Source organism: Limulus polyphemus, unplaced genomic scaffold (genome assembly GCF_000517525.1).
Source record: "Limulus polyphemus unplaced genomic scaffold, Limulus_polyphemus-2.1.2 Scaffold6502, whole genome shotgun sequence".
NCBI classification, from domain to species: domain Eukaryota; kingdom Metazoa; phylum Arthropoda; class Merostomata; order Xiphosura; family Limulidae; genus Limulus; species Limulus polyphemus.
The window spans coordinates 29394-43065 of NW_013672112.1; the positions used below are offsets into that span (position 1 = coordinate 29394).

Consider the following 13672-nt stretch of genomic DNA (forward strand, 5'->3'; position numbering starts at 1 on the left):
CAGGACATTTCAGTTGGGACGAAGTGGACAACAGAACAAATGACGCTGCTGAAGATGTGCCACCTGAAGAAGCCACCATTGAAGAAACTCTACTCAGTTTTGAGAAGGGAAACGGTGAAGCCCTTGATGAAGTTACTGACACTGATGTGACTGGTATCGACGATAGAACATTTCCTGATGAAGCAGATGAACCCCATTTGAAGCAGAAGCCAACGAGACGGAGACCAGTACGGAAGAAGATACGTCCTGTAAAATTAAGAGACTTTGTTGAATTGTAATTTTGTGTTTGTAATTCTGTACATTTAAATAAGTTATTGTTAATTGTTATTGGTTTAATGTAAGTGGCTATTGTTCGGGACGAACAATACTAAGGAGGGGGCAGTGTTGCGTCAGCGAGGTCACGGCCTGTTTCTTGGTACAATGTGAATGGTTAAGTATCATAATGTTCTATACTAGGAAAATGTCGTATTGTAAATTCACATTCTGGCCAGGACAAATACATAATTTTTTTCCCTTTAAGCTAGGGCTTCTAATTATACTTCAGAAAGGTTTGGCTATTTGTTCACACCTACACATACCTAGGTAGCTTGATATAGTACACTATGGTATTTAAACTGAAGGATATCAGGTGACCTTATATTATATAGCAAAAATAGTTATAAAAAATAATTGTTATGTACATATAAACTTCAATTAAGCAATGAGTAGATTAATCCAGTTTATCTTTAAAACTTGGCTGAATATTTTCATAACTTTTTCATCATTGAGTTCTTATCGCATACAGTTTTGTATGTGTGTGTGTGAACCATGAACTGAAACTTAAGAAGATCCATGCAATGTCCATGATGATTTCTTTAATTTCAGTTTTTGCGTAAGATATTTGAATAGCAATCAAATTATATTTTATTGATTGTTGTTTTCATAAGTAGTAAAAGGAAAAAGATTATGGAATGTCTATTTCACCTCATATTTGAATTAAGAAATAATGCTTTAACTTCACGATATTTATTTTTATTTTATTTTATGAAGTATTGAAAATAGAAATTTGAAAGCCATAAAAATGAATACAAATTTAAACAGTACTTTTATTACTCTTTCGTTACCTAGTGTACACTTGAGATTTTCTTGATTATGCAGTGATCAAAACACATTCCCTGAAGCTTCTCTACTGTTTTTGTTATTTGATAGCAAGTAAACTCTGAAATGGCTGACCTGCTACTATGCATTTCATCCCAATTACTTAAGACTATATATTATTGTTTATGAATCACTTATGAAAACAAATGAACTGTTATTGTTAGAGAGATTTGTCTGAGGAACTTCACAGATTAAGCATACTAGTTGGAGCTGCTGTAAGTATCAGTTGTCAGTCCACAGTAGAAAAAAATATCTTTTTAATTTTCCTGTGTTAATTCTAGTTAAAATAAAGGTGTTACAGAAAAACCTAATTATTAGAAAAATTAAAGGGAAAACATTTGTTTTTCTTTCTTTAAAAAAAAGTTTGATATCAATTTACCAAAATTAAACTTGTTTTTTAAAAGGGTGAAACATCAGTTTCTTGTTAATTCTTTTGTTAATCCAAAACCAAGAATTCAGTTATTATAAATGGAATAATTACTTTTGTTGGAAATGTTGCACATTAATATCTTGCTCTGAGAAAAAAAAATAATAGAAGCATTCATGTGATCTCAGTATCATATATTCATTATTTTGTAGGTGTATGATAATTTCCAGGGCAAACAAAAATTTATTTGTGTCTGGTTTAATCTCAAAATATGTTTGCTAATTGTGGAAATTGCAGTATAACCATTTAAATAGTTTTTGTCAAATGTTATTATAATTAATAGTAATTAAAATACTTTATCATACAACCCTGTATGACTACTGTATTTTTCCTATTGAGTACTTTTTTGCCAAGATAAAACCTATCAGATATCAATTCACAGCAGCAATGACAGTTGTAGTTAGTCATGTTTTACATTTAATACTCTGACAAGAATTGTGTATTTGTATACTTTAGTTTCTGCATTAGTTGTTTCTTACTGACCATTTGAATATGCTTTTATTTTAGAACACATTTTGTGGAGTGACAACTGAGCAACCTAGTGATTTACAACAAGAAATTATTTCTGAGTTCTGTGAGAGTGATGATAATGATCTAACTAGTTCAAAAGATAATGTTGTGAATGTGAAAAAGGAAAATGAATTTCAAGAAGAGTTCCTACAACTGGATTCTGGATTAGAAGATATATCTGGTAAGTACAGTTATCTCCTCAAGATTTGTATATTAATTGAAAACTGTTTGAAAAGCTATAGTTTTCCATTGTGTTTTAAATATTATTGTATATTTTCTGATAAAATGTGTGAAATTATTCTTCAAATTTTCAATTGAAGTAAAGACCCTAAAAGGAATTAGGAAGATTTACTGCAATTTGAACTCTTCTGTTGAAGGTAAGACCCTGCAAGAGACATTGGAAGATCTGATTCAATTAAAACTAGACTGTTGAAGTGAAAACCTCACAAAAGAATGTGAGAGTTCTAAAACAAAAGAATGAGAACTGTAAAGTTGAATAATGTTAATTTGTTCAAATTACAAATGAAACACTCACCAGTTCTGAAAAATATACATTATCTTTAGGGTTGCACTGTTTCTGGTATTAAAACTAATATAAGTAGTATGTATCTCCTTTGAAACTTTACAAAGAAAAATATAAAGAAAATGTTTAAACTTTGATCTCTGCACGGTTCCAACAGGTATTGCCTGTAAAGAGAACCCATTTTTGTTTTAGAAATTTTCTGCCCATCCTAAAATATAGGTTTATATTTATGCAGACCCTGACATCTTTTAAAGATACTTATCAAAGGTTTTGTTTCTGATGTCTTTTTCTCTCGATGAACATTTCATGAACCCTGTACTGAGAAGATTTTGTGATGCCACAGTACGTGGATTTAGAGTAACTAAAAAACTTATCCTCTCAAGTCATTGGAAAGAAAAGGTTCTTGTATATCTATGTCAGTGTAAAATAAACATTTGGCTATGCAGTAATGTAAGATGTCTGAGAAAATGACTAGCGGAAGTTCGCAGTGGAGAACAAAGGATTTTAATGTTTTCAAAACTTAGGAACAAACATGTAATTTTTCATAGTTTTTATTTGACGATCATTTTGTTTATGATAATTTTTTTGTGTTATGTTACATCTTTATTAAAAAGGAATATTCTTAAATCAGAAGACATAAAATAAGAATATTTAGGGTTTGTGAGTATGATAAGCTAAGAGTTCTGAGATGGGAAACTGTCCAGAAAAACTTTATTTGTGTGTATTAGTAAACTTATGATTACTCAAACAATACATACAAGAACTCTTTAGTTATTCAAAACAAGCTGTAATTATTGGAGAGAAACTGAGCTTGACCAAATATAGTTGAAAAATATGGTCTATATCAATGTAGGACTAGAATATGAATGGAAATTGTACTTTTATCAGTCAACACTTATACTGTTCATTGTCATTTATTGGTATTTCCTTGACTATACAACTGCTTCATCACATAAAGATGAATAACAAATATAAATAATTGATAAAAATAAGATCAGTTAGACTTAATTTGATATATAAAATGAAAATTTCTAATTAACACTTTCACTACAGGCATCTTTTTCTGTGCATGTAATGAGGTTTTAGTGAGTTACATTCAAAATTTAAACTTGGCATCAGAACATAGTTTTGATATTATATAAAAGTTTTGAATTCTTAATTAGCTTTCAATCTTGTTTGGTTACAGAGCCACAAACTAGAAAATCAGACCCTTCTTGCCATACCCACTTGTCACATTTTCTCTTTCAGAAATTGCCAATAGTTCTTTCTAATATTTATAACCAATAAGAAGCCAAGGTTTTAATGTATCAAATCATATATTATGTTGTTTTCTGTATAGAGAATTATTTATTTTACTTCCAGTTTAAACTTTATTATATCCAGAAACATATCAATGAGCTTGGCTGAATTTCTAACGGCTATTGTTGCGTAGTTAGAAAGCCAGAAAAATTGTGATAATTATGGGACATTGTCTGCTTTTTGCAGGTTATTATTGTGTTCTTTGGTTAATTATTTAATTAAATCCAAAATTATTTATTGCAGTAGTACCACTGGTATAAACAAAGTAGGGTTAAATGTCATCAACAGTCAACAGCAAAATAAAAAAACTAAAAAGTACTTTATTTCTTGTTTTTCATGTGTATTCTTTATTTATTATTATAAAAGTAACTAAACTGTAAAACATTTTAGGTTAGATTAGGTAAAATAATATTAAAAACTTTCATGAGGTATGCTCACGAGTAGCCTGTGTGTTATGTAATTTGATAGGGTAACATGAGCTACATGTTCACCAGGTGATTTAAATCTTATATCAGTTAGATACAGTTCAAAGGGCAATAAAACAATAAAATTTAAGTATAAACAGATTCCAATACTGTAATTCCCTCCACTCACAAGATTAGTTATTCTTGTTCATTGCTGCCCCTATATGCAAACTTTTTATTTACGCATGCCACAAGCCTTCTGCTCCCCCTGTTGGAATCAAGTGATTCCAAGGTGTCTCTCATGTAAATCATCATGTGCCACCTCCACCAAAAGGAGCATAGTACACTCACATGATGCATATGACTCCGTCTATGCGCCTCTACCAAACTGTCACTTCTCGTTTAGCAGCACTTGTACTCAGACATTTTTGTTTGTCACTCTTTACTATTTCACATTTGTATTTAGTACACTCACGAAGTGATCTTCATTTATTATAACTTCCAGATTTTTTGGAGTTTGAAATTTGCCTTCATTTATCCCAGCTTATTCCAGTCACATTCTGAAGCTAATATTACCACTTCAGGGGTCATGCCTATGACTAGCATTATCTCACAAGCCAGTGTGGGTTTTTATCGGTGTTTATCCTCTGGGAGATTGAACATTAAAAAGGTCAACCTCTTTCTTTGGTTCTCGCCCACAATTCCTCCTCTAGATGCTGACCCTGTTTGGGTGGATGGAGATCTTGATAGCCTTTTTCCACCACTGGATTTCCATTATGTAGTCTTCATTCCCAATACAGAGATTCTATGTTCTTTTTGCACATTTATAGTGGCTTTCCTTCACATTTTCCACCTTATTTCATCAGGAGTTTGATCATCTAATGTTCAGACTTTTGTTGGACCTCGCTTCATACTTCATGGTCCACCATTTGCCATACAGCCCACCAACTTTGGAAAGATAAGACATTTTACAATTTTATTTTTCATATTATTATCTAATTATTTGAATTCCATAACATATGCTTATTTAGATTAGTTAATACAAGTTATGTTATGGTTCATAATTAGTCTTTGTTGTTTTTCTTCTGTACCATTTGATTAGTCTTAACATAGTATGCCCTTCATTAGTTTAACTTTGGTATTTCCTTACTTTCATATCATTTCTATTTTATTTTGTTAATAATCTTTTTTTTTCACTTGGTTTTGGTGGAACTCTTGAATCAGGGCCCACACAGACTTCTCTCAGTATTGTGTCTATTCATTGTTCGGTTTCATTTTTCTTTTCATTCTTAGGTTCTCCTTTGTTCTAAACTGTTCGATTAGACTTAACTAGTTATTGTTCTTTTCGATTTCACTGTAGTTCTAGTTTAGATTTCCTTGTTATTTTTGTTCACTGTCATGTTTGATTCGACTTCATTACTGTATTATTTATCGGTTTACCAGTGCCTTTATTAACAGATTAGTATCTACTTAGTTTCTAGTTTTTCTTCACCACTACATCATACGGGATTCTTTCCCTACACCGTTTTTTTCCCATTTTAATATGTTGACTAATTCATTTTGTTTTTATTTATAGTTTATCCTTTTACAGTTACTTTCGTTTCATCTCTACTTTATAATAATTACCATTCATATCATTTAGTTTATACTTTTTCTATTATACTATTAATTTCATTCAGTTTATAATTCATCCTTCATACTATTAATTAGTTTATTGGTTTCCTGTAGTTTTATGGACAGGTCCATATCTACCACGCTTCCAGATTTTTCTTCAACTCAATATCATAAGGGACACATTCCCTACACCATTTTCTTCCCATTTTTCACTACGTTCACTATTTCGTTTTGTTTTTCTTTATAGTTTATACTTTTTATTTATACAGTTACTTTCATTTAATCTCTACTTTATACTTCTTACCATTAATTTCATTTTGTTTATAATTTATCTTTGTACCAGTAATTTAAATTCACGTTGGTGTGCCTTATCTGCTTCCGCTATTGCCCACCTTCCCTATTTGATGGCTGAACCCATTTTCCAGTGTCCAAAAATTGTCAGTTCTCCCTGACCTTATCATTTAATTCCTTCCACACTTCTGTTGCAGTATCTGCTAGACCTCCTTTACACATATTCAGACATGTTTTGCAGAATATTATCTTCATATCTTCTGTGCTGTTCCTTTTGTCTCATTTTAGTTTTGGAACTTAGAAGCCTTACTTTTTACAGACTTTCAATTTTTACCTTATTTTAACTTCAGGCAGATTTCTTAAGGCATTTTTCATTATTTTTTTTGCCTAACATCACTCATACCTTTAATATTTCATGTTTCTCTTTATTTGGTGTTATGTTTACATTTTGGGTTTGTCAAGAGATACCTCCTCTTTCTTCCCTCCATGTTGGGGTTTTTGCCATCTTCAGTTTATTCCCTCCTCACATGGCTTCTTTGCTTTTGGGTTAGTATTGGGTGTGACACTGCTGTTTGTTTTCCTTTCCATTATTAATAGGGTTTTACAGTCTGTTCCTTTTCTTCTCTTGTCCCTTTTTTGGGAGCATTGCTCCTGTGTGTGGCACCTGTTCGCACTTCCTCTCTCTTTACACATATTAGATCTGTTCTTTTGGACCTCCTCTCACACTAATATACATATCCTTGCATGTCATGTTCTGAGTGCTGTCACTCAGATTGTAGTTTGTTTTTGTCATCCTGATACATTCTCTCCATCGGAGTGGTCTCTCGATTCTCATTACCTGTATTTGGTATCTAGTACCCCCTCTTGTAGCTAGGGATGTTGATGCCTTCGGTCAGGATTGGTTCCACAGGTTCCTGTATGTTCATCCCCCCATCCTCTTACTTCCATGGATGATTTCCCTCATCTCTATCATTCTGCAACTTCTCCAGCTCCAACTTTTACCTCCTCTGCCTCTTACTTTGTTTCTTGCCCTTCTTCGTCCACTTCATTCGCCAGTACTCCATCCAGACATTCACATCATCTGTCTTCATGCTTGGCTCTTATTCAGTTCTTCGCAGGGAGATCTGGTTTATACCTGCAGTTACATTTCTTTTAGCTTGTTCCATTTGCTGTTCTTCAGTTGGTGTTTATTGGCATAAATGGAAAGTGTTCTGCAGTTACTCTATGAGTCAGGAATTTCCTTCAGATCAATCCCATGTCTCAGGTGCCAGAGTTTCTCCTCTGGTTTTTCGACCATGGGTCTTCAGTTCCTTTTATCTTGGGTTATCAGGCAGCCTTGTCCCATACCATAATTTTTTTTATGGATCCTGCAAAGAGGAAAGTACCATATCGAAAGTTATAATTTTCCCATACAAAATGTATTTTTGATAGGTACTTCCCTCTTCTCACACTTCCCCCCCTTCCCCCCGACAATCTTTTGGTGCTCTCGTCTTCTGCCAAACTTTAAAGTGATAGTTTTGTAGTGGTGCACAGAGGGAGTCACATGATAGTAGTGCTCTCCTATTGGTGGAATGTTGATGCATGAAGATATGCATGAGAGACATGTTGGAACTTTGTATTCCAACAGAGGGATGTGGAAGGCTTGTGGCATGCATTTTGAAAAACATTTGCATATAGAGGGAAGCACAAAAAGGGTGAGTGGGGGGATGTACCTATCAGAAATACATTTTCGTATTGGAAAGTTATAACTTCCAACAGGTGGCTAAAATTGACAATCAAGGCTAAAGTTTTCATTTAAAACAAATGTTAAAATAAAACTTACATCAAAAGAAAATTTAAGATTTCAATATTTCAGATATAATTTTTGGAGGAAACTTGTGGGAAAAATCTCAGTTAACTTTTCCAAAATTTTATGTTGCACTTTCTTTACAGGTAATACTTGGTATGAATAGTCTGGAAAGGGTTAGACTATTCAAATATTGATACATCTCAACTCTCCGTTTAGGGACAACTACGTTGATACTTAAGTTGGTAAAATAAAGTAAATCCTGAAAGATAGTGTGTGTATACATAGAATGTTGTGTAAAGATATATATATTTTTGGAGTACGTAGATATTTCCTATATATTTTTACACTTAATGACTTTAATATACAAAACTGTATTTGCCATTTCATAAAGTGTTACTTGTTTGTACATTCAACTCGAATATATTAAAATGATAAATATTCTCTGTACTTTGAAGCATGTGATTACCCCGTAGGTTACAATTTAATGCATACACATACATGCTCACACAAAAAGAAAAACAAAAGAAAATACTTGTTTTTTTTTGTTTTTTTTAAGCTGTGTTTTACAATAAAATTTCTGAAAATTCACATCCTAAAATATTATTGCAATTAGGTTAAACATCTTAAGTGTGAGAGCATATTAAATGGGTGACACAGTGTCACTCTGCCAGCTCAGACAGGGTTAATAATGTTAACTGGTTGATGAAAGAGATATGTAAAGAGAAGTTATGTAAAATATAAGTGATTCTTTTGGGTTGATCTGTTTCCCCTGTTTTGGTTGTGGGTTAAATTGTTTTTAATATTCAAAGAAAAATAGGAATAACAGTGGTATTGTAAGAGATCTTTAAATGATAGGAATTAAATATATATTAATTAATTTAAGAAAAATGAAAGAACATGCACTGGCAAATTGCTACAGCTTAATTTTCACATCTGAGATGATGTTTTTTGCAGAGTAATTCGGGATAAATAAAACATCAATCTACTACATTTATAGACCTTTTTTGGGATTTTAAGTGGTCAGTCCTTTGTTATTCCACTTATGTTCCAACTTGAGTACTTATCCTATAGTGAATTCTATCTGGGATGATTAAGACACTCCATTTAACCAGTTAGTATAACATATATATATAGTGTTGAAGGATAATTAATTAGATAGATAATTATTAAGTAGCTCCATCTGTGCTTTCATCATTTTAAACACTAATCACGAAGTATTAAACATCATTGTTCATTGATATAATCATTGGATCATTCAATAGTCATGTAGTCATACTTTCAAATTCAGCCATGACTGTTACCTATATACACTTTTGCAAAAGTAGTAAGTATTAAAATATTGTTAGTTAACTATGTTGAAATCATGGTACAAGGTATTTATAGAGAAATTCTCGGAAATATAAAATATTCATTTAGTGCATTGTTATTTACATTTTTTTTAAACTGAACTAAAATGTTGTTGAATGTTCAGTTTGAACATTACTATGATCTTTTAGGAAACCTGCAGGGTAATCTAAATCTTACCTTTGTATCATGTTGGTCAAAAGGTTTTTTCCAATGTCTGGTAAAGCTGTTTTTTTTTTTATGTTTGTTGTTACAGTGTTAGTGTTGGATTACCATTTTTAAAATTTTGTTGCTCGACTGACAAGATGTTCATGATAGTTGATTGAGTTTTAAATTTGATATTAGTTGTTTCCAAATTGTAGTTGATGAAACAATCTCACGGGGCCTTCAGCACATGTAGAAATCTTAAAGCTTAACTAAAACCTGACAAAGCAGTATTTCAGTGAGAAATTTATTTTAGTAAATTTGATTACACAAAATTGTTTTGCTTCAAAGTACAATTGTAATGAAAGTAAGGTACCTAAGAGCAGTTATTATTCAACATTTCTGTTAAATCATTAGGTGGGGGTTCTCTGCCAGGGTGTATAAGGTTTTGGGAGGGAGGTTCTAGTTGAAACATTTGAGAACCCTGTTCTGTATCATATAATTACTTATTTTTGAAATGTTATGTTTTTGTCTAAACCTGTGACGTTTCCAAGTTTCATGTTACAGGAGTGATATGATATAAAACGTAGACGCCTAGTCTCGATCTTCTTGTATACTTAAACTATCAGGTTTGTTTTTATGAGAATATCTAAGAATGGATGCTGTCCACTGATATAAACAACATATCAACAACTTTTTAGTACTGTTATCTATTTTTTTATAACTTATTTATTAGAGCAAAAAATATAGTTAGGAAGATGAAATACTTTATGTATGATGTTACTTAAACTGTAATTGTTTGCCCCTTTTAATTGTAGATCCAAAAACATACATCAACAACCAACGTGGAACAGCATATGAAGATTTGATACAAGAAGCTCCTAATACAAAAAACATAAAATCTCAGAAGCCAAGCAGTGTTGATGTGTGTGGGAAAATATTTTCAAAAAAAAAAAATCTAAAAAAATGTCAGGTTTCCTACATTGGAGATAAACCATACAAATGTGTTTTTTGTGGTAAAGAATTTCAGAGTAAGGGTCAAATTGAAATACATAAGAGAACACACACTGGAGAGAAACCGTACAGTTGTGTTGTGTGTGGTAAAGCATTTGGAAGGAATAGTCAACTTAAAATACATACAAGGATACACACAGGGGAGAAACCATACAAGTGTGTTGTGTGTGGTAAGCAATTTGGAAGTAATAGTAGCTTAAAATTACATGAGAAGATACACACTGGAGTGAAACCATACAGTTGTGTTGTGTGTGGCAAAGAGTTTAGAAGAAATAATGATCTAAAAAAACATGAAAGGTGTCACACTCTGGAAAAACCATACAGCTGTGTAATGTGTGGAAAAGAATTTGGAACAAATGGCCATTTAAAAATACATGTGAGGATACACACTGGGGAGAAACCCTACAGGTGTGTAGTGTGTGGAAAAAAGTTTAGATGTAGTAGTAACCTGAAATCTCATGAGAAGATACACACTGGAGATAAACCATACAGTTGTATTGTGTGTGACAAAGAATTTGCAACAAATAGTCAGCTAGAAAAACATCTGAGAATACACACTGGAGAAAAACCCTACAGATGTGTATTGTGCGATAAAGAATTTAGAAGTACAAGCAACCTAAAATCACATGAGAAGATACACACTGGAGAAAAGCCATTTACTTGTGTAGTGTGTGGCAAAGAATTTGGAACAAGTAGTCAGCTAGATAAACATTTGAGGACACACACTGGAGAGAAACCATACACTTGTGTAGTGTGTGGGAAAGAATTTGGAGGAAACACTCATCTAAAAATGCATCAGAGGATACACACTGGAGAAAAACCGTACGGTTGTGTTTTTTGTGACAAAGAATTTAGTAGTAGTAGCTATCTAAAAATACATCAACGTATACACACTGGAGAAAAACCATACAGTTGTATAGTATGTGGTAAAGGTTTTGGAACAAATAGTAGCTTAAAAGAACATCTGAGAATACATACTGGTGAGAAACCTTACAAGTGTGTAGTGTGTAACAAAGAATTCATAAGTAATAGTAACTTAAAAAAACATGAGAGGACACACACTGGTGAGAAACCATACACTTGTGTAGTGTGTGGCAAAGAATTTGGAGGAAACAGTCATCTAAAAACTCATCAGCGTATACACACTGGAGAGAAACCATACATTTGCTTAGTTTGTGGTAAAGATTTTAGAACTAGTACTTTGCTGAAAAAACATAAGAAGACACATGTTGGAGAGAAACAATCCAGTTGTCTATTGTTTGAGAAAGAGTTTGAAAGAACTAGTGACCTCAAAGATATATGAGAGAAAAACTGGGTGAATCTGCTTTTTAAATGACATAAACCATATGGCTGTGATTTTTGTAGTAAAGAGCTTGGAAGAAGCAATTACCTAAAAAGACATTAGAGGGCACCTACTGAGCATAAAAATTAATTTTTAATTTGTGAGAAACAATTTACAGATTCTCAATTACATTTTTAACTATTTATAAAAATGATTTAATACCAGTAAGAAAATGTGCAAAGTGAAGTTATACAGACAACCTTACAAGTAATTTAATGATCATATTCACATAATGCTTTACTTGTTAAATTATGTTTACTTGTCTTTTAACAAAGTTAATATACTTAGTTTTTTATTATAGGCCTAAACAGAATGGGGAAAGCTATATACATATACAGATAAGTATTTATTTCTTCTAAGATCATTCCACTTGATACATACAGATAAAATGAATGCTGTCAGAATACAATTGTAGGACAGTGTTAGATTTTATAATGTAACCCATCAAAAGATTAAACAAAGATCTTGTGTACATTTGGCTTCATAGCCCATGTAGTATGCCTATTCCTTTAATGCTTATTTTATTTTCATCTGTGGTTAACTCGTTGTTTCTTAAACTTCTTGCATTTTGAGTATTCTTGTTTTAAAGTAGAATTAAGCTCAAATGAATAACCCATCATAATGTTTTGAGACAACATGGGACCTGTTGGTCCATCTTGGCTGTCCCATCCTCTAAACTAAAACTATTAATAAATAAATTTTAAAAAAAGTCAACCCTTATTATATATATACTTACCGAGATTTCTCTTAAACTCACTTAAATTTACTGTCTCCACAAAATCTAATGGAACCCATTCCAAAGGCTAACCACCATGTTAGAAAAATAAATCTGTCTTAGATGAAGATAACTCCTACCCTGCCAAAATATATATTTGTGTCCCCTAGTTCTACTGTTCTCTCTGTTAAATATGAAAAAAGATAATGTATCAACGCTATCAATTCCATTCACAATCTTAAACACCTCAATCAGATCCCCTGTAACTCTTCTGTTTTCAAGAGAAAACAATTTGAGAGATTTCAACCTCTCCTAGTATGACAACCTATTCATTCCAGGCACCATTCTAGTAACCCTCCTCTAAACCTTTCCAACAATTCAATGTCTTTCCTTAGGTAAGGAGCCCAAGACTGAACACAGTACTCCAAACGTGCCCTAACCAGTGACCTATACAATGAAATTATAACCTGTTTAGACTTGTATTCAGTATTTCTGTAGATACAACCAAAATCCTATTTACCCTACCATTAGCAACAGCACACTGTTTCATGATACTGTTAAGATTATTCCAATCACAATTATACTCATAATTCAAATTATGATATCCCACATGCATTATCTTGCACTTATTTTAATTAAAAGCAATCTGCCAGTTATTCTCCCAACTCACCCAGTAATCTATATCCTTTTTTAAAGCAAGAGCATTATTCTCATAGTCAGCAACACCCAAAATATTAATATTATTCAGCAAATTTGAATAATTTATTTACCATTCCATCATCTATGTCATTGATATAAATCAAAAAGAGCAAAGGTCCTAAGACTGAGCCCTGAGGTACCCCACTTGTGACATTAATTCAGTTTGACTGAAATCCATCTATTTATAACAACCCTCTGTTTTCTTCCATCCAGCTACTCGTCTATCCAATTAGTTAACGTATCCTCCACACCCATAGAGATAATTTGTTACGAACCTTTTATGTGGCACCTTGTCAAATGCTTTCTTAAAGTCCAGAATCACCAAATCTATACCTTCTCATCTACATAAGCAGTAACTTTTTTTCAAAGAACGTCAAAGGATTTGTAAGGTAAGATTTTCCATTTGTGAAACCATGTTGA

At 32.4% G+C, this 13672-nt stretch overlaps 1 protein-coding gene across 3 annotated transcripts in view; it reads left to right on the plus strand.

Moving 5' to 3' along the window:
- Positions 1–12552, plus strand: part of LOC106473783 (zinc finger protein 883-like) — a 38175-nt gene extending 25623 nt beyond the window's left edge. For all 3 annotated transcript variants that reach the window (XM_022402174.1, XM_022402176.1, XM_022402175.1), the window contains exons 4-5: positions 2072–2255; positions 10301–12552. In XM_022402174.1, the coding sequence (XP_022257882.1) occupies positions 2072–2255; positions 10301–11799 (1683 nt within the window). In that variant the 3' untranslated portion in view covers positions 11800–12552. The remainder of the gene's footprint in view (positions 1–2071; positions 2256–10300) is intronic.
- Positions 12553–13672: the final 1120 nt, after the last annotated feature.